Source organism: Euprymna scolopes, chromosome 42 (assembly GCF_053919585.1).
Source record: "Euprymna scolopes isolate OS-2025 chromosome 42, ASM5391958v1, whole genome shotgun sequence".
Classification (NCBI taxonomy): Eukaryota; Metazoa; Mollusca; class Cephalopoda; order Sepiida; family Sepiolidae; genus Euprymna; species Euprymna scolopes.
The window spans coordinates 33950907-33969608 of record NC_136523.1 but is presented as its reverse complement, the minus strand read 5'-3'; the positions used below and the strand labels follow the sequence as shown (position 1 = coordinate 33969608).

At 32.5% G+C, this 18702-nt stretch overlaps 1 protein-coding gene across 1 annotated transcript in view; it reads left to right on the top strand.

The window, feature by feature from the left end:
* Positions 1-2709: 2709 nt before the first annotated feature.
* The window catches only part of LOC145267009 (WD40 repeat-containing protein SMU1), a 39947-nt gene continuing 23954 nt past the window's right edge, over positions 2710-18702 (top strand). Inside the window, exons 1-5 of the mRNA XM_080122909.1 lie at positions 2710-2755; positions 5618-5684; positions 8692-8835; positions 12487-12639; positions 16547-16697. Coding sequence (XP_079979035.1) covers positions 2730-2755; positions 5618-5684; positions 8692-8835; positions 12487-12639; positions 16547-16697 — 541 coding nt within the window. The 5' untranslated portion in view covers positions 2710-2729. The remainder of the gene's footprint in view (positions 2756-5617; positions 5685-8691; positions 8836-12486; positions 12640-16546; positions 16698-18702) is intronic.

Genomic DNA, 18702 nt, shown 5'->3' with positions numbered 1-18702 from the left:
ACTTACAGGAGTATGTGATAATGATTTAATCAATTTACAGGAGTATGTGATAATGATTTTATCAACTTACAGGAGTATGTGATAATGATTTAATCAATGTATAGGAGTAGGTGATAATGATTTAATCAACTTACAGGAGTATGTGATAATGATTTAATCAATTTACAGGAGTATGTGATAATGATTTAATCAACTTACAGGAGTATGTGATATTGATTTAATCAATTTACAGGAGTAGGTGATAATGATTTAATCAACTTACAGGAGTATGTGATAATGATTTAATCAATGTATAGGAGTAGGTGATAATGATGTAATCAATTTACAGGAGTATGTGATAATGATTTAATCAATTTACAGGAGTATGTGATAATGATTTAATCAATGTATAGGAGTAGGTGATAATGATTTAATCAACTTACAGGAGTATGTGATATTGATTTAATCAATTTACAGGAGTATGTGATAATGATTTAATCAACTTATAGGAGTATGTGATATTGATTTAATCAATGTATAGGAGTAGGTGATAATGATTTAATCAATTTACAGGAGTATGTGATATTGATTTAATCAACTTACAGGAGTATGTGATAATGATTTAATCAACTTACAGGAGTATGTGATAATGATTTAATCAATTTACAGGAGTATGTGATAATGATTTAATCAACTTACAGGAGTATGTGATAATGATTTAATCAACTTACAGGAGTATGTGATAATGATTTAATCAATGTATAGGAGTAGGTGATAATGATTTAATCAATTTACAGGAGTATGTGATAATGATTTAATCAACTTATAGGAGTATGTGATAATGATTTAATCAATGTATAGGAGTAGGTGATAATGATTTAATTCATTTACAGGAGTATGTGATATTGATTTAATCAACTTACAGGAGTATGTGATAATGATTTAATCAACTTACAGGAGTATGTGATAATGATTTAATCAATTTACAGGAGTATGTGATAATGATTTAATCAACTTACAGGAGTATGTGATAATGATTTAATCAACTTACAGGAGTATGTGATAATGATTTAATCAATGTATAGGAGTAGGTGATAATGATTTAATCAATTTACAGGAGTATGTGATAATGATTTAATCAACTTATAGGAGTATGTGATAATGATTTAATCAATGTATAGGAGTAGGTGATAATGATTTAATTCATTTACAGGAGTATGTGATATTGATTTAATCAACTTACAGGAGTATGTGATAATGATTTAATCAACTTACAGGAGTATGTGATAATGATTTAATCAACTTACAGGAGTATGTGATAATGATTTAATCAATTTACAGGAGTAGGTGATAATGATTTAATCAACTTACAGGAGTATGTGATAATGATTTAATCAATTTATAGGAGTATGTGATAATGATTTAATCAACTTACAGGAGTATGTGATAATGATTTAATCAACTCACAGGAGTATGTGATATTGATTTAATCAACTTACAGGAGTATGTGATAATGATTTAATCAATTTACAGGAGTATGTGATAATGATTTAATCAATTTACAGGAGTATGTGATAATGATTTAATCAATTTACAGGAGTATGTGATATTGATTTAATCAACTTACAGGAGTATGTGATAATGATTTAATCAACTTACAGGAGTATGTGATAATGATTTAATCAACTTACAGGAGTAGATGATAATGATTTAATCAACTTACAGGAGTATGTTGACTAAACCTGTTACTTCTGCACATGCACAAATATACAGTTATAAGTTACTTTTTACCGTCTCCTCGTCCATTTGTCGATAGCTAAAACGGTAACGGTTTAGTCTGGAGTGCTAAATGCTTTGGTTTCTAGTCTAGCTGATTGGCACCAAAGTCATTTTAATATTATTAATATTGATTTCAAATGTAATGATTTCAAAAGCTACTAAAAAGATTTTTAAACTTTTGAAACCATTATTATATATTGGGTACAATATAATAAACAGTAGAGGATTGGCTCTACAAAAATATATACGAAATCTGCCTAAATCAAAATATCATATTTAAACTTATTGTATGACGGCATTTCAAGGGAGAGAATTCTTCAAATTTTCTTTAGCATTTGTTTCCCTTGGAATATAAATACAGTTTTAAAATTTTCAAATGATTGTATCATTATTCAAACGAATATACCATCGAAAAAATGCGAGAAAAAATTATGCTTCATCAGTGTACGCATTAATATTCATATAAAATAATAAATTTACAGAAAGAAAGTATTATTTCTGATGGTCCAACGAAAGTAAATGCAAATTTGTAGATTAAAATTCCGTTTAACTCCCCCCCTGCAAAACTGATATTCTACTTTTTTACACACACACACACACACACACACACACACACACACACACACACAACTTATGCAGATAGGCAGAAACGTAACTTTTCTTGCCTTTGGTAACATTTTTTGTCATATATTTATAATATTTGGACCATTTTTTATTTTGGTTTGTCATCTAAACCGCCCTAGATATTTAGCAAATCAATGTTAATGCAGACATGTTGATTTTTTTTTCTTTGTTTTTGCAATGTTAAGATCCTAAAATAAATATTTAGCATTTTTTTAAAAAAGCATTTCGTTTAGTGTGGCATTTCGTTTAAAAAAAAATTTTTTTTATTTCTTGTTTCAGTTTCGGATTTTTTATTTGTTCTCTCCGTTTCGGATTTTTGTATCTACTTCCGGTTTAAGTCGAAAAACATGGCGGTCGAAATCGAATCAGCCGAGTAAGTTTTTTTTTTTTTCTATTCGTTTTTATTTTTTAAACATAAAACTATGTAAAAAAAAAGTTATTTTTCGATGGATACCAACAACTTTATTAAATTTAGTTTTTATTTATTTCTGCATTTGATTTCGTTTTCTTTTCTCCCATCGACGAATACGCCTTGTTCGACAACATTCACAAAGCAATATTTTCACGTTTATTTATTTATTTATTTTGGTGTTTTTTGTTTAAAAAAAATGAACATATGTCCATAGTTTTCTAGTTAAATGACAACGTTATGAACTTGGGTTATTGTTCTTCCCTGTCTGGCCGCTTTCTCGACTTATTTATAAAGATGGCGACTATATTTTTCGGCATAATTTTCATTTCGACGTTTCGCGCATACCATTCAACTTGCGACGAGTTACCATTATTTTTTAAAAAGTATTATTTATTTTTTGGGGGAGGGGTAGTGTACTTGTAATCTTTTTATGAAGTCAGTTTCGAGTATTGACGGATCAGCCCCGAAAATGTCTGAAGCAATTTGCGATTTTGAACGCTACCTTTTATGTTGAGGACTTCTTTTCAACATTATCATTATTATTTTTTTTGTATTTTAACCTTAATTTTAATCTAACCATTCGCACGGGTAAATCAGAAGAACAGGCGACTCGAACTCCGCAGCAAATTGCGTCAAATAAAAAAAAAAGTCCTATTTTTCTAAAAAAAAAAAAAAAAAAAAAAAAAAAATTTTTAATCGATAAATGTTTCATTAACGTGCTGACTGCTGAACGTGATTAGGGTTTGTATTACTGTACACATAGATTCGAAAAAGTTGTCAAAAAACAAATATATAACAAATAAATGTTATCAAAGGCAAGATAAGTTACTTTTCTACCAAACTGGATATATTTTTCGTGTTTTTATTCAATGTAACATGTTTATTCAGCTCGAAAACCATACAGTGTTTACCGATGTATTGGAAAATTCAAGATGGCGTCTGACTCCCTCTTTAACACGATAAGTTTGGGAAAAGGTGTTATAAATAAAAAAACTGAATAAAATACTGTTAAAAACTCGCTCAATATATGTTACCGTGACATAGATTGACATATATTCGGCGGGTTTTTAATAGTATTTTTTCTAGTTTTTTATTTATAACACCTTTTCCCAAACTTACCGTGTTAAAGAGGGAGTGAGGCTGAGGCGCTATCTTGAATTTTCCAATACATTGGTAAACACTGTATGTTTTTCGAGCTGAATAAACATGTTACATTGAATAAAAACACAAAAAATATATCCAGTTATGTAGAAAAGTAACTTATCTTGCCTTTGATAACATTTATTTGTTATATATTTGTTTTTTGACAACTTTTTCAAATCTATGTGTACAGTAATACAAACCCCGTGATTATTTAGAAAGCCATTCTTAACATGGTGTGGGTGTTTTGTAACTATTTTATACTTAACGATTTAATATGGAAAAATATCTTAAAAATTGAATTTAACTCGAAAATAGTATTAAAAAAAAATAGCGCAGTAACATAGATGCATAAAGACACATAATTTTTATAATATTAAAAACAAATTCCAAACCGGTTACAATATGAATATGATATATATGGTTGTCTTCAAGTCCAACGTAAACAAATTCTTGATGGGGCGTTCCCCTTAAATAATCCAATTTACCATATTTACACTACTAGCGATTACTATGATATTGTCCCATTGACTAATGTACATTCTTTAACCCTTACCCTCGAGTGGCCTCTAGGCCTTGATAAGTGGTGACTCCTATGTAAAAAAAAAAATTAAAAAAAAATATGAGATTGCAAGAATGGCGGTATTACTTACTAATATGCAATAACCTGATGACAAATTGCTAAAAACTAGTAATGTTGTGTATGTTTTCAAATATCTTATAGGAGATTGTTTCAAAAAACAACACGTACATCGGGATGAGGTGTACCAGTTATAAGCTTGGAAAGACGGGGTGGAATTATTCAATATTTTTTCCGAAATTACTGACACACCTACAGGATGACTAGGACCAGTATTTCTCGATGGTTTACATGTCACCTGTCTTCCCCTAACAGCTCAAACTACCAACACCTTGTAGAACATGACCCCCCCCCCAAAAAAAAAAAACGAATTTAGAAACATATTAACAAGAAACCACCATTTTAGCTGTCTTATATTGCAACCTGTGCCCCCCAATCATTGAAGCCCTACTCATTCGCATAAATAAACCGATCATCAGTCAGGCTCAATATGAGGAGGAGGGCACGCTTAAGTGCTTTCAACGATTTTAATCGGCTTTTTCAATAAATTCACTAAACACAATTTTTAATTCATCACTCGCCTTAAGATGAGTCATGAAAGTCGAAAACGTTCGTAACTATGGCAAATTTCTTTTTACACTCAAACAGAACCTTTGAACATCGGCCTGCCAAATAGAAAAGATGGATTGCAAGAGGAACGAACCAGAATTATTTCTGCTGTTCAATGAAACTTGATAACATTAACAGATGTGAACTCGATAACATTAACAGATGTAAACTCAATAACATTAACAGATGTAAACATGATAACATTAACAGATGTGAACTCGATAACATTAACAGATGTAAACAACAGCATAATAATTATGAGTTGTTGAAATTGGTTAGAATTTGATTATTTAAGGGGACAGCTTAACAAGAATTTGTTTACATTGAACTTAAATAAAAGGTTCTGTTTAAAATTCTGTGCAGATTTCCGAGTTTGACAGGATGTATCTGAAAAAGGTTGAAGCTTACATCAGCCGAAACATGAGAATAAAACTCAGGATAAAAACAATAGGCGGAAGAATTCAAATAATACATATATATCTTTTGTATTTCAGTGTCGTCAGACTGATAGAGCAGTACTTGAAGGAAAATAATTTACTGCGGACATTGACAGTATTACAGGTAAGCAATTATTAACTACATAATGAAAAACTAAATTAAGTGACAGTATTACTGGTAAGTAATTATTAATTAAATAATAAAAAATTAAACTAAAAGCTAAAAATAGGAAAAAAAACAAACATGTTAAAATAAGGTCACCTACACTTTGCTCCTTGTTCCAAACAAAATGGCCGTATCAGTCCAGAGAAGCTTTGAATTGTAAAAGTTTGCAGAGGAAGAATAAAATTTCCGGCATTCAACCAATCTGAAGAAGTCCCCAGATGAATTGCAGAGTTCCTTCTCGTTTCCAGACGAAAAGTTATGTACACAAATTCTAAGAATATTGTATGGAATGATAACAACTTCTGATTGGTTGGTAGCAGAGTATGGTTCCTTCTGATTGGTCAGTTTTTATCCTTCCAATCAAAGTTTCTGGCCACACTTATGGTCTTTGGTGTGGTTTCAGCTGATGGCCACATTATGCCATCTCATATCTTTGAAGTCGGCTTGAAAGTCAACACCAAAGTGTACTCTTTTTTTTTTCATTTTTCTTAGACTTTTTCTTCTAGGGGATGGGACATCCAACCAGATGTCTGACATTTACCCCTATTTTAGTGAGTCCAACCAAGAGATCTTTTCAGGATTTTAGCCGTCCCTTTCAGTGCAATCGTTTGTATTTCACTTGCACTTGGTTCACCGGGTATGCTTGCTATGTACTTTTTAAAGTTCTTTTTCATAAGCCCAGTTGCTCCTATGATGACTGGTATAATTGAAACGTCTTTTAATTTCCAATTTCGTTTCATATCATACATAAGTCCTTGATACTTTGTTATCTTTTCCCTCTCAGCTCTGTTAAGTCCTGTATCATTGGGTACACTTGCCTCTAATACGGTCGCTTTTTTGTTTGCTCTGTCCCAAATAACTATATCTGGTTTAACAGCTGCGTTTTCTAGATATGTAGCAGTAGGGATTATGTAGTCATAGTGAATAGTGTAGTTGTCATTCCCAATTGTTCGTTCGGGTATATGTACTCTCTATTTTTTCATTTTTCTTATCATTTTGTTTAAGCCAGGGATGGGGCATCCTACCAGATGCCAAACATACACCTGCTATTTTAGACACTCCAACCGAGAGATCTTTTTAAGATTCTAACCGTCCCTTTAAGTGCAATTGTTTGAATCTCCTTTGCCTAGTATATTTGTAAGATAGTTTGTAAAATTCTTTTTCATAAGTCCGGTTGCTCTTATAATTACTGGAATGATAGAGATCTTCTTAAGGTTCCAGTTTCTTTTCATGTCATGTACCTGGATGTGCTGAAGAATGTGCAATCAGGTGGCCGCTGCCGACCCACAAGTCCAAGGTGACCCAGACTTGGCTTCAGAAGGAGTGCTACGACTTTGTACCCTTCTCTCACTCGTCTGAACCTTCTGGACTACTTTGTTTGGTTATGCGTTGAGAACATCACCAACATGATCTCCTACAACACCAAAGCGAGCCTGTTCGCCGCCATCTGCTATGTATTTTCCAAGCTCCCATGAGCACTTGTGGAAAAGGCATGCTCTTAATTCCAGACCTGTATAGAGGCAGTGGTTGAGACTGAAGACGGCTACATTGAATAGATGTCAGTTCTACTACGTAATCAAGTTACCTGAATCAATTATTTTCATTAAAAGTTTTAGAATAAAGCTGTAATATTGTTTTCTTTAGGGCAACAAATTTATCGTTCCACCGCATATAAACAATAAATAAAAAAAGTATAATGCTATCAAAACCCTTAATAAACTATTCTGCGATATGTCAGCATATAAACTTATGTAGGTAAAAAAGATGCACCGAAAAGCTTATGTACTTTGCGTGAAAAATTAAAAAAAACAAAAAACAAAACTAATATATATATATATATATATATATATATATATATATATATATATATATATATATATATATATATATGAATAAGTAAATAAGAAAAAAAGTTAGCAGGACCCGCGAAAATTCCACGGAATGAAAAATATGTTTAATCAATAAATATGGTTTGATAAAACTGATGTTTTTTTTTCTGGATAACACAAAAAATTAGTTTTTTTTGGGCAGAAAAACACATGACATGCAGCGTATATGAGTTTATTAACATTTTCTATGAAAATAGTGTCCATTGTATTTTAAATATACGATTGAGCCAAATGAGATAAATAAATAAATACTAATAAATACTCAGAAAGTAATATTGTGCTACATAGTTCAATACAAATAATAAAATCACATTGTAACAGACAATCTTTAATTCACTCCTCCAGTCTAGTACCTCTTGTCAGACAATGTTCTTTGTTTTTATGCCCTGTTCCTTTTGAATGTTCCTTTTTTATGTAACGTTTTGCTAACTTCTTTCTCCGGGGAAGAACTACTGCATGTCGAAATTACTATGAGTTCCTTTCTCACACAATTACAACAATGCTCATATATAATTATAATGATAGTCGAAAATGAGGCTACGTCAAAGGGACGTTACTCTCATATTCTTGTCAAAAGTTGACAAATTGGCTTTTTTAAAGCCAAATTCGTCAAATTTGGCCCTTTTTTTTTTTTTTTTTTTTAGCAGTTTGGCCTTCAAAAACTGTATTTGACCTTTTTGAAAGCGTAACGTATCGACTAAGGTAGAAACAAACAGAATATTATATAAATAGTAAAAATTATAAACTGCACCATTAACACAATATTTTATTACAAGAATATGAGAGTGACCTCCCTTTAATGTAGCCTCATTTTTGAATATCTTCTTTTGAAAAAGAAAAAAAAAAGAATTTAGGCATGATTACATAAGTCCAATATATATATATATATATATATATATATATATATATATATATATATATAAGAATCTGTCTTTCTTGATCCCCCATGTATTTTTTAAATGTTAACAATTTTTTTTTTTACTCTTATTTGATGATTTTATAGCCGTGCTTTTATTTTAAAATAAATATTTTTTTCATCCTTCATTAAAAATTTTTTCCACATTACTGTCTTTCAGGAAGAGAGTTGCATCTCTTTAAATACGGTCGACTCTGTTGACAGTTTTGTAGCCGACATTAACAGCGGACATTGGGATACCGTCTTGCAGGCCATCCAGTCTCTCAAGTTGCCTGACCAGAAACTCATCGACCTTTATGAACAAGTAAGTCATGGATGGAGTCACAGTACTACAAGTTGACCATTAATTAAATGTTTGATGTTTGTGTCGAATAATATGATTTGAAAAAAATGCTAATATCTTTTTTGTAAAAAATCGTTCTAGCAGATCTGTGTGAGCATTGTTCATAGTTTTTTTTAATTGTTTTTTTTCATTTAAATTCAAATCCTGCAAACAAAAAGAGATAACTGTTTACTGAGCTGAGCTGGCATAAGACCAACTCGTTTCTGTGAGATCAAAAGCCCATTGTTGCGGAAGATCCAGGAAGAGTTTGAGGGGGATTTATTGCTTCTTTCTTTAGACGCACCCATCATGTCCTTATAACCGACTTTGTTACAAGTTGATTTTTATAAATATTTATTTTGTACTAGTGTATGCTGTTAAAAATGATGGAAACAAAAGATTATGGTTTGCCGATGTTTGCACTAATATCTTATCTATATAAAAATGTTTCAATTGTGATAAAGATGGAATTGGTTATAACGGAAATGTCTAAAGGAAGAGTCCTTGGAAACCATTCCTGTAATGATCCGGTTCCTGTTGATTTTGTGTTGGGAGTTAGTTTGTGCAGTTCTAGTAGGTCCACCCTCCCAGGCCTTGCCTTCTCTCTTTGAGAAGGGGGTTGGTTTATTGCTAATCGCCTGAGGCACCCTCACTAAGGAATGCTGACGGGGCTGCCCAGGCACTTTTTGAAGGTCAGAGTGCCCCTTCCTTTGGGGCTCTGCTTTCTCAATCCCACTTTTTGACCCTGGTGTCTAAGTTCTTGCAGTGGGAGAGAACTAAATACCCTAATGAAAGGAAACAATAAATCCTCCCACCCGTTCACTCATGTATGGAGTATTGTTGCCATGTTTAATTTGAAATAGATACATATTCAGAGATAATGTTTATTTCTTTTATTTGGGGTTCATTCGTAGTTCAGTTCACTTTATTATTTTATTGCTTTTAAAGAATTTTTCTAAATTTGACCACGTTTTAGAAAAAAAAAACAATTTCTTATATATATAGTAGTCTACCCATCGGCCCTTAAAGGGAAAGATAAAATAATTCATTCACTATATTGCTCTGTAATTACATTGAGCTTCTTAAATAAGTATTGGTATGTATTATAAGAAAATAAGATATATTTTCATAGAAATATTAGTCTACCCATTGGCTGTTAAAGGGTAAGATAAAATGTTCAAAATAAAAAGTGTTTTGAGAGATTATATTGTGATTTATTGTCTTGAGAAAACATTTTTTTTTTTTTAGTTAAGAGGGGAAAATAAAACCTAGGAAGCCTCCAGAGCACTACTGCAAGCACTAATTAAAATTAAGGAGGCCCTACAAAAAGCACTACTAAAACCAAGTTTCTATCCCTCCCCCACTCCTTGAAGAAAAAAAAATTGTCAGAATCCACAGGAGTGCTATTAAAAGCAGTAAATATGATTATAGTTATATATTGTATATTTATATATATTTTTTAACTCAACAGGTTTAAATTACATTTTTTTGTAAGGGAAACATGTTAAAATAAGTTTGTGTATGCTTTGAATAGCAGCAGTGGCTTTTAATATTGGACTTAAGACGGAGCGGCCATGAAATAGGTAAGAAGACAAATTTTTTGAACGCGGAAATCACAAACCGGATAAACGGTTTAAATGCCCAAGCAAGCTGATCTGAGTTTTATAATATATATATATATATATATATATATATATATATATATATATATATATATAAACCATAAACCAATTGACGTCATTGACCCATATTTTGACCAGCCCGGCGTTTGCTTTTGATCTTACCTGCGACCGAATTGCGTCATCTCCAGGTCATCCCATTCCCGGGTTTAACTTTTGTCGGCCAGGATTTAAGTTCATTCGAACCTTGCTCCATACAACGGCCTGACCCATAAAACGACTTGCGTCATAGGACCAGGTCATCCAATTCCCAGGTTCCATTTTTGTTGGCCTGGATTTTGAGTTCATTCGCACCTTGCCTCTCCATAACACAATCATCAGTGTAGGAAGTGATGATTATTATCAGTTAAAGATAGTAATCATTACTTCATGGTCCAAAAAAAGAATCGCCAGTCTAATAGGTCCCATACCATCGTCCAAGTTCCAACCTCTGTCCCATCGCCACAATTTTATAACCCTGTGCTTGTTTTACACATATTTTAATGAAATGTGCTCTGAGGAATTCGTTGCACTTGTACCCCCCTCAATGTACATACTCTCGACTGATCCGACAAGCAACAAAATCCCACCCCTTCATTGTTGAAGTCCCTGGATACTGGAATACTTTCTATACAAATAGTTTCTTCACTCGGATGTCTAGACTTTAGGGTTAATTCCCTGTTTCCTGCTTCCCTGACTGTAGCAACCTGCTGAAGTTTAAATGTAATGCGGACAGGCATCTCGCTGCTCAACCTCCCACAGTTCCCTGTTAGACATAGTCTTAATTAGTGGCCCCCTTACTTTCCAAGTGGCAATATACTTTGTTTGAGGCGAAAAAAAAAAAGGATCAAATGAATCATTGTTTGTTAACTATCCGAATAAATGACCCCCCCCCCTCAAAATAGGGTTCTTATTTAAAATCCAAACTGATGACAAAAATACAGAAAAAAATCTTTAAGCGCTTCTACACTATTGGGACGAGATTTTGTAGTCGATAAATGGGAATTTTCAGATAAAAAAAAAAAAACAAAGGTTTTTACTGATTTTTTTTGTCAATTCTGATAAACTAACCTGGGTGCCCGGCGTTGCCCGGGTGTTTGGAGGTGTATGTTGAGCAAAATCAAAAAAAGAAAAAAAAAAGTGGTAGTAGGCAGGCAGGCTTGAACCCGTGACGCGAAGGTGTAAAAGAAAGTGAAAGAAAATAGTACGTCTTACCACTACTCCAGGACGCGACCGGAAGTGTAAAAAAAGTTAAAATCAAAGTCAAGCAAAAGATAATGCTGTTGCTTTCAAATCTCCTACGAAAGCAAATTAGACACAAGGTCGTTTTTATTGTAGAGGGGTGGTGAACCAGCTCCCCCAAAAAGGGAGCACTCTGGCAGTATCCAAATAAATAGTGTCTCAATATGAAGGTTTTTCCTACATTGACTAAGGTTCAATTACAGAACAGATACTACCTGGCTGGAATACCAAGCACCAGGCATTTGCGTTTGATTAGTTTTGACGGTTATACAAAAAAGTCAAACAGCCGACACCATATTTAAACAAGAATTTAGAATTACTTCCCCTTAATCAGAAAATCTATAGATAAGTAAAAAAAAAAAAAAAATAGATTTACCTTGCCTTAACAGTTAACGTAATTAATTTAAACTTTAGAGCATTTGAATTTTAAAAAATTTCAACACAGCAGCCACTTTACAATTGTTTCTCCACTGAAGATGAGTTATACACGTGGAAGGACCTATGGAATAAATACAATCCATGTTAACAAAAACAAAAAAAAAAAACAAACCAATCAGGTAAAAAAAAAATTATTGAATTATTTATCTGCTAACAACGACTGTACATTCCTGCATTGTAAGCCTCCAAAAACACCTTTTATTTATTAAACAATGCTTGAAGCAAACCACGCCATATTTTTTACAATTTATTTTTACTTTATTAAAATAAAAAAATATATTCTTGTCTTTTCCAGATTGTTCTTGAATTGATTGAGTTGCGAGAATTGGGAGCTGCTCGTTCGTTACTCCGCCAAACTGACCCAATGATTATGTTGAAGCAGACGCAGCCAGATCGCTATGTCCATCTGGAAAACATGTTGGCACGCTCCTATTTTGATCCACGTGAGGTAAGTTTAATCACTTGATTTGGTTTTCGTCGTTGCAGGCCGGTAACAAATTAAGCCAAAATTCAATTATACCAGGTGCCTTCAATAAGTTTCCAGACTTTTTAAAAATTGTCGTAGACTTTTGAAAATTCAATGTTATTGAAGAAAAAATAGTAAGAGGAGGAGGGGAAGAAACAGAAGAATGAAGAAAAAGAAGAACGTTAGATGGATGAATGGAGAGATTAATGAACAAATATAGGTTCTTGTCTATAACGGGGCAAAATAAAACTTTTTTATAAGAAACATTTCGAAAAAATCTTTATAATGTACATACTTGTCACTGCATGAAAATGTCATATTCCAAAAATGACGTAAATCGATCAAGTAGTTTTTTTTTATTTAAGAAAATCTAATATTATCAGATGTTTTATCGAAGCTTCGCTACACGCCATCTTGTTTGAGAGCTAATGGCACGAACGACCCCTGGCGGAAATATGGTGGAAGTATGGGTCAACAACGGCAGACCATCGACTATTTTTAGGGTTTTTTTTTCTTAATAAATTAACTTATTTAATAAATAAATAGACTTCTTTTAATAAAGAGACTGTGGCAAACACTGTTTTTTTTTTTATTTGTTCGTCTGAAAACAGACTTTAATTCCAAAAATGTTTCATTATGTTAATTTATTATTTTTTATTTGTATTATAAAAAAGTGTTTTCGACATTTAAGAAAAAAAAAAACTTAAAATAGTCGATGGTCCAATGCTCGCTTAATAAAGTCTATTTAAAAAAAAACTGTTTTAGACATTCTCGTTATGTTAATTTCTCATTTTGTATTTTTTTGAATTCCAAAAATGTTTCATTATGTTAATTTATTTTTTATTTGTATTATAAAAAAGTGTTTCTGACATTTAAAAAACAAAACAAAAATAGTCGATGGTCTGCCCTTGTTGACCCATACTTCTACCATTTTTCCGCCAGGGGTTGTTAGCGCCATTAACTCTCAAACAAGATGGCATGTAGCGAAGCTTCGATAAAACGTCTGATATTAGATTTTCTTAAATAAAAAAAAAAAAAACTACTTGATCGATTTACGTGATTTTTGGAATATAACATCTTCATGTATTTTTTTTTTTTACATAGGCATCACCACTTATCAAGGCCAAGAAGCCACTCGAGGATTAGGGCTAAAGAGTGTACAGCAGAAATTGGACAATATAGTAATCGTTAGTAATGGAGATTCGGTAAATTTGTTAACTTATATGGAATGGTTCATCAAAAACTTGTTTATGTTAGACTTGAAGACAACCATATTGTAGTCAGCGGGAAAGCAGGAAAATGGAAGACAATTCTACAGGCATGCAGTTCTAAGAATCTACATTTAGGTTTAGGCACAGATAAAGAGTGGGGGAAACTAGTGATAGTGTTTTCTGCTAGACGGGTGTTTCTTGTGAAAGTTTGACGAGGGGGGACCATAGAATGGAGCTCAGCCGAGCACCTGCCATGAAAATAACGATAAAGCAGAGACAAACTCGCAACATCTCTTCTGTGAGAGGGGAAGAATAAGAAATAGTAAGGGGAGGAGGAGGGGAAGAAGAAGAAATAGTAAGAGGAGGAGGGGATGAAGAAGAAGAAATAGTAAGGGGAGGGGGAGAAGAAGAAATAGTAAGGGGAGGAGGGGAGAAGAAGAAATAGTAAGAGGAGGAGGAGGGGAGAAGAAGAAATAGTAAGAGGAGGAGGGGAAGAAGAAGAAATAGTAAGAGGAGGAGGAGGGGGAGAAGAAGAAGAAAGAGGTTAGAAAAATGAATGGGGAGATTAATGAACAAACACAAGGTGCCTTCAATAAGTTTCCAGACTTTTTTGTTCATGCATTTAAAATCCTCGTAGACTCTTGAAAATTCAGTATGTTATTGCTATCCATCTTATGAGACGACTGACCAATTTTTTTTGATTTCACGTTCAAATGAACAGGTACAGCAGGAATTGGAATGCACCCTACTAAAGCCTGATTGTCACAGCCGGTGAATTTCAAAAATGCAATCTGGACATTGAGGACACTTTAGAAAAATGATATGCAATAAAATTCTGTTTTAAACTTGGGAAAAAATACCACAAAAACATATAGAATTCTTCAGACTGCTTTTGGACCATCTTACATGAATCGGGCATCAGTTTTTGAGTAGCATAAGAGATTCAAGGAGGGCAGGGAGTCTGTGAGAGATGATGCGAGGTGTGGGAGGAGTACGGAAGTCAGAACACCAGAGTTGATTGGCCAAATAAAGAATTTCATGGATAAGGACCATCGTGTGTCTTTAGAGACAAGAAGTGCACAGTTTGATGGTTGTGTGAGAACTGTATACATAATTATTCGCAAGGAACTGAAGATGCAAAAGATTTGCACAAAGTTTGTCCCAAGGGTGCTCAGAGAAAATCAGAAAGACATCATGACTAAGATGGGCATCAAGATAGTTCCTCACCCTCTCTAGTCCAGACCTTGTTCCTTGTGACTTTTTGTTATTCCCTAAGCTCAAGGAAAACCTTAGAGGCTGTCATTATGAGATAACTGAGGAGATGAAAGAGGCTGTGACGAGGGTCATTGACACGCTCACACAAGGTCTTTTATGGGGCCTTCCAGAAGTTGTTGGAATGGTACAACAAGGGCATTGCAGCCGGAGGAGATTACTTTAAAAGGGACTAGAGTTTCATATGCTATCTCGCTTATTTTTGGAGCGGTTTGATAAAATTTTGATGCAGTTAATATTTTCGATGCTTGTTCGTTATAAAAGCGAAATTCAAAACTCGAAAAATTGAATTTTAAGTAAAACCGATGGTATCTACTGAATTGTCGGTGCTAGTGCAAAGAGTGATCCGTGCTATTTTTTTTTTTTTTAAATCGTATTTCCAAGTTTAATTAAAGTTTTATGATATGTTTTTTTTATTCAGTTGTAAGGTTAAAGTATAGAATAAGCATACAAAACGCCCTCCCCTCCCCATGTTAAGAATGGCTTTTTAAATAATAACATTATTTATGTCTGGATCACTCTCTGCACTAGTACCGAATTGTCATGTTGCAGTAATTAAAATATCCCAAAATTACGAAAAACGATATGGCAGATAATTAATTATTAATGAAAACAATTTTTTAAAAAACGTAGCGAAAATTGAGTTTTGCTAAATTGACCTAAGATTTTCAGTTTTCAGAAAATATTTACCTCCCCTGCTACGATTTCCATTTTTCTGCTTATGTTTTAGTATTAATATATTTTTATTAATTAAGAATTTAAGAAGTCTTTTATTTCTGAAATTTTCGACAAAATTTTTTTTTCAAAGATGACTTTTATTTATTTATCAATTCACTAGCAGGGGAGGGGCGCCTGGCTTTGCCCGGTTATAAAATACGCTTAAATATGATATTTTAATTTGTCCAGATTTCATATATATTATTATAGAATCGTGATTTCAAAAGTGAAAAAAAAAGTATTTGGTTGCCATCAGCTAGAATTGAACCAAAAGCAAAATTGTAGCATTCAAAGCTGGTGACGTTACCACACTACCAACGTGACATGCTTATGAACTGATTAAAAATAAACTAAGATGAATGTACAAAATGTTTAACGATTTTTTCAATTTTGACCCCGCAAAAACTGTTTTAACCTGTTAAAGACCCATAAAAGAATGGTTCATAAAAAATCCAATCATTTGAGGCCCCTAGTACCGCTTTGCGACTTTTAGTTTTGGAAGAGATAGAGTTTGAAAATATGGAGACAGGCAAACATACAGACATTTACCCTTTTATATATTAGTGGCCCACTCATCGGTACAGGAAATAGATGTCCGATGTTGTTGACGAGTTGCGAAAATTAAAGCCTGAATCCGATGTGTTTTGCGTCGGGTTAGATTTTGTGAAGCATTATTTCTTTTGTTTTAGGCATACTTAGAAGGGCAGACAAAGGAGAAGAAACGTTCCGCCATTGCCCAAGCATTGTCTGGAGAAGTGAACGTTGTGCCACCATCGCGTCTGTTGGCTTTGCTCGGTCAAGCATTGAAATGGCAACAACACCAAGGACTTTTGCCACCAGGTAATATTTCTTTCTTTATCGACCGTTATTTTTAAAGATGAAAGTTAAGCTAGACACGTTTGATAGGCATGATGACTTTTGAGTGTATAAAAAAGATGGACAATAAATAGCACGGTCCATGTGAATTGTTTTCTCTGAACTCGGCAGACTATATAAAAAAAATTTGGAGACTATATAAAAAAAATTTGCAGACTATATAAAAAAAATTTGCAGACTATATAAAAAAAATTTGAACCATAAATTATTTTGCCTCCATTTTTAGATTCTTCTTTTTTTTTTTTTTTTTGTGCTAGTCCATACCCCCCTCTCCTTTAACCCTTTATGACGTGAATTATGATGTAGATAATTAAAAAAAAAAAAAAAAAAAATGCTACTTGTACAGCTTAATCAAGACATTAAAAAATGAAAATATCGAAAAAAAAAGTTTAAATTGTACGTATCCGTTATGGAATGAAGTTCTCTGCAAAAAAAAAATTCACTTAATTTCATCAAGTAGTTTTTTTTTTTTTTCTAACAGCAAAAAAACAATTTATGATACCAAGACGAAAGTTTGATTTTTAGGAAGAAAAGCTAGTATTAAAGATGGGGAGGGAGTGTTGGCGCTTTACAATGAGTTATCTCCCCATGGCGTGTTAAAAAAAATTCCAAGATATCTATCTTCAACGCGCTGTCATAAAAATGTGTTTTTCCGCTGTGAAAAAAAAACTACTCGATCAAATTAAGTGAAATTTTTTTTTTTCTGAGATCTTCAGTCCAAAACGGATACGTACAATATAACCTTTTTTTTTTTTCTTTTTTCTTGATATTTTCATTTTTTGATGTCTTGATTAAACTGTACAAGTGGCAAAAAATATTTGTTAATTTTAGTTAGTTTAAATGGTAATGGTACTATGATTGTCTTCAAACTGGAAAAAAGTTTTTTTCAATAAAAAAATACTGAACTAATATGTATAAGGCGTGCTTGAATACATTTCCCCACTTTATTTATGCTGTTATATTCAATTATTTAACACTGAACAGATTAGTTCGGTCAGGTCATAAAAGGTTAAGACAAAAATAAAAAAAAAAGTTTTTATGATGTACATATCTGTGATGGAAAGAAAATATCATACACCAAAAATCACGTAAATTGATCAAGTAGTTGTATTGCTATAAGAAAATCACTTTTAAACAAATTTGAGTTTTGTCAAGACTCTGTGCTCCTCATGTTAGAAATGGCTCCCTAAAATTTTGTTTGAATTATTTTGAATTATCTCCCTGGTTCTGCAAACTTTTTACAAAATGGCATTGAGTGGCTGACAATCAACCATAAAAAAAAAAACTTCCTGATCAAGTTATATGATCTTTTGTTGTACAAGATTTTCTGTCACGTGATACATACACCATAAAGATTTTTTTTTTTTTAAATGCTGGGAAGTTATAGACTTGCAACGCTTGTTTTTGTTTGAAGCTGACAAAGGGAGATAACTAATCTCGATTTTATGCTTGCAGAATCATCAAAAGTTTGTTAAATAATTTATAAATATGCTTATTGTTTAGATTAATTGGACAATTGTTTCTCATCTTGAGTGTTATCTGAACAACATTTCAGTCTATGTAACCTCTAACCGTCATCAGGAAAAAAAGGGAGTAGCTCTGCATCTAAGATTTCGAATTTTTCGATCTGGTTGGAAGTAAGTTTACGCAAATTATAAAGATAATTTAATTATGAGGGAACCTTATAATTTGTTAACTTATTATGATTAAATTTTTTATTAAATCCATAAACCAATTGTAAGTTCTTAGAAATATAATATTTACGAAACTAAGAAGTTGCTGGTTTCAGTATTGTTAATCGTGTGTTATCCGTTTTTTAATCAGGTGTATTTTTTTTTTTTTTTTTACAAATAACAAATGGTGGCTTTACAGAGATATATGATACTATGCATATGCTTTGAATGCATTTATAACTTAAAGTATTGCAGCATTAAGAATTGATTATATAATGTTATAAATTGAATTAAGA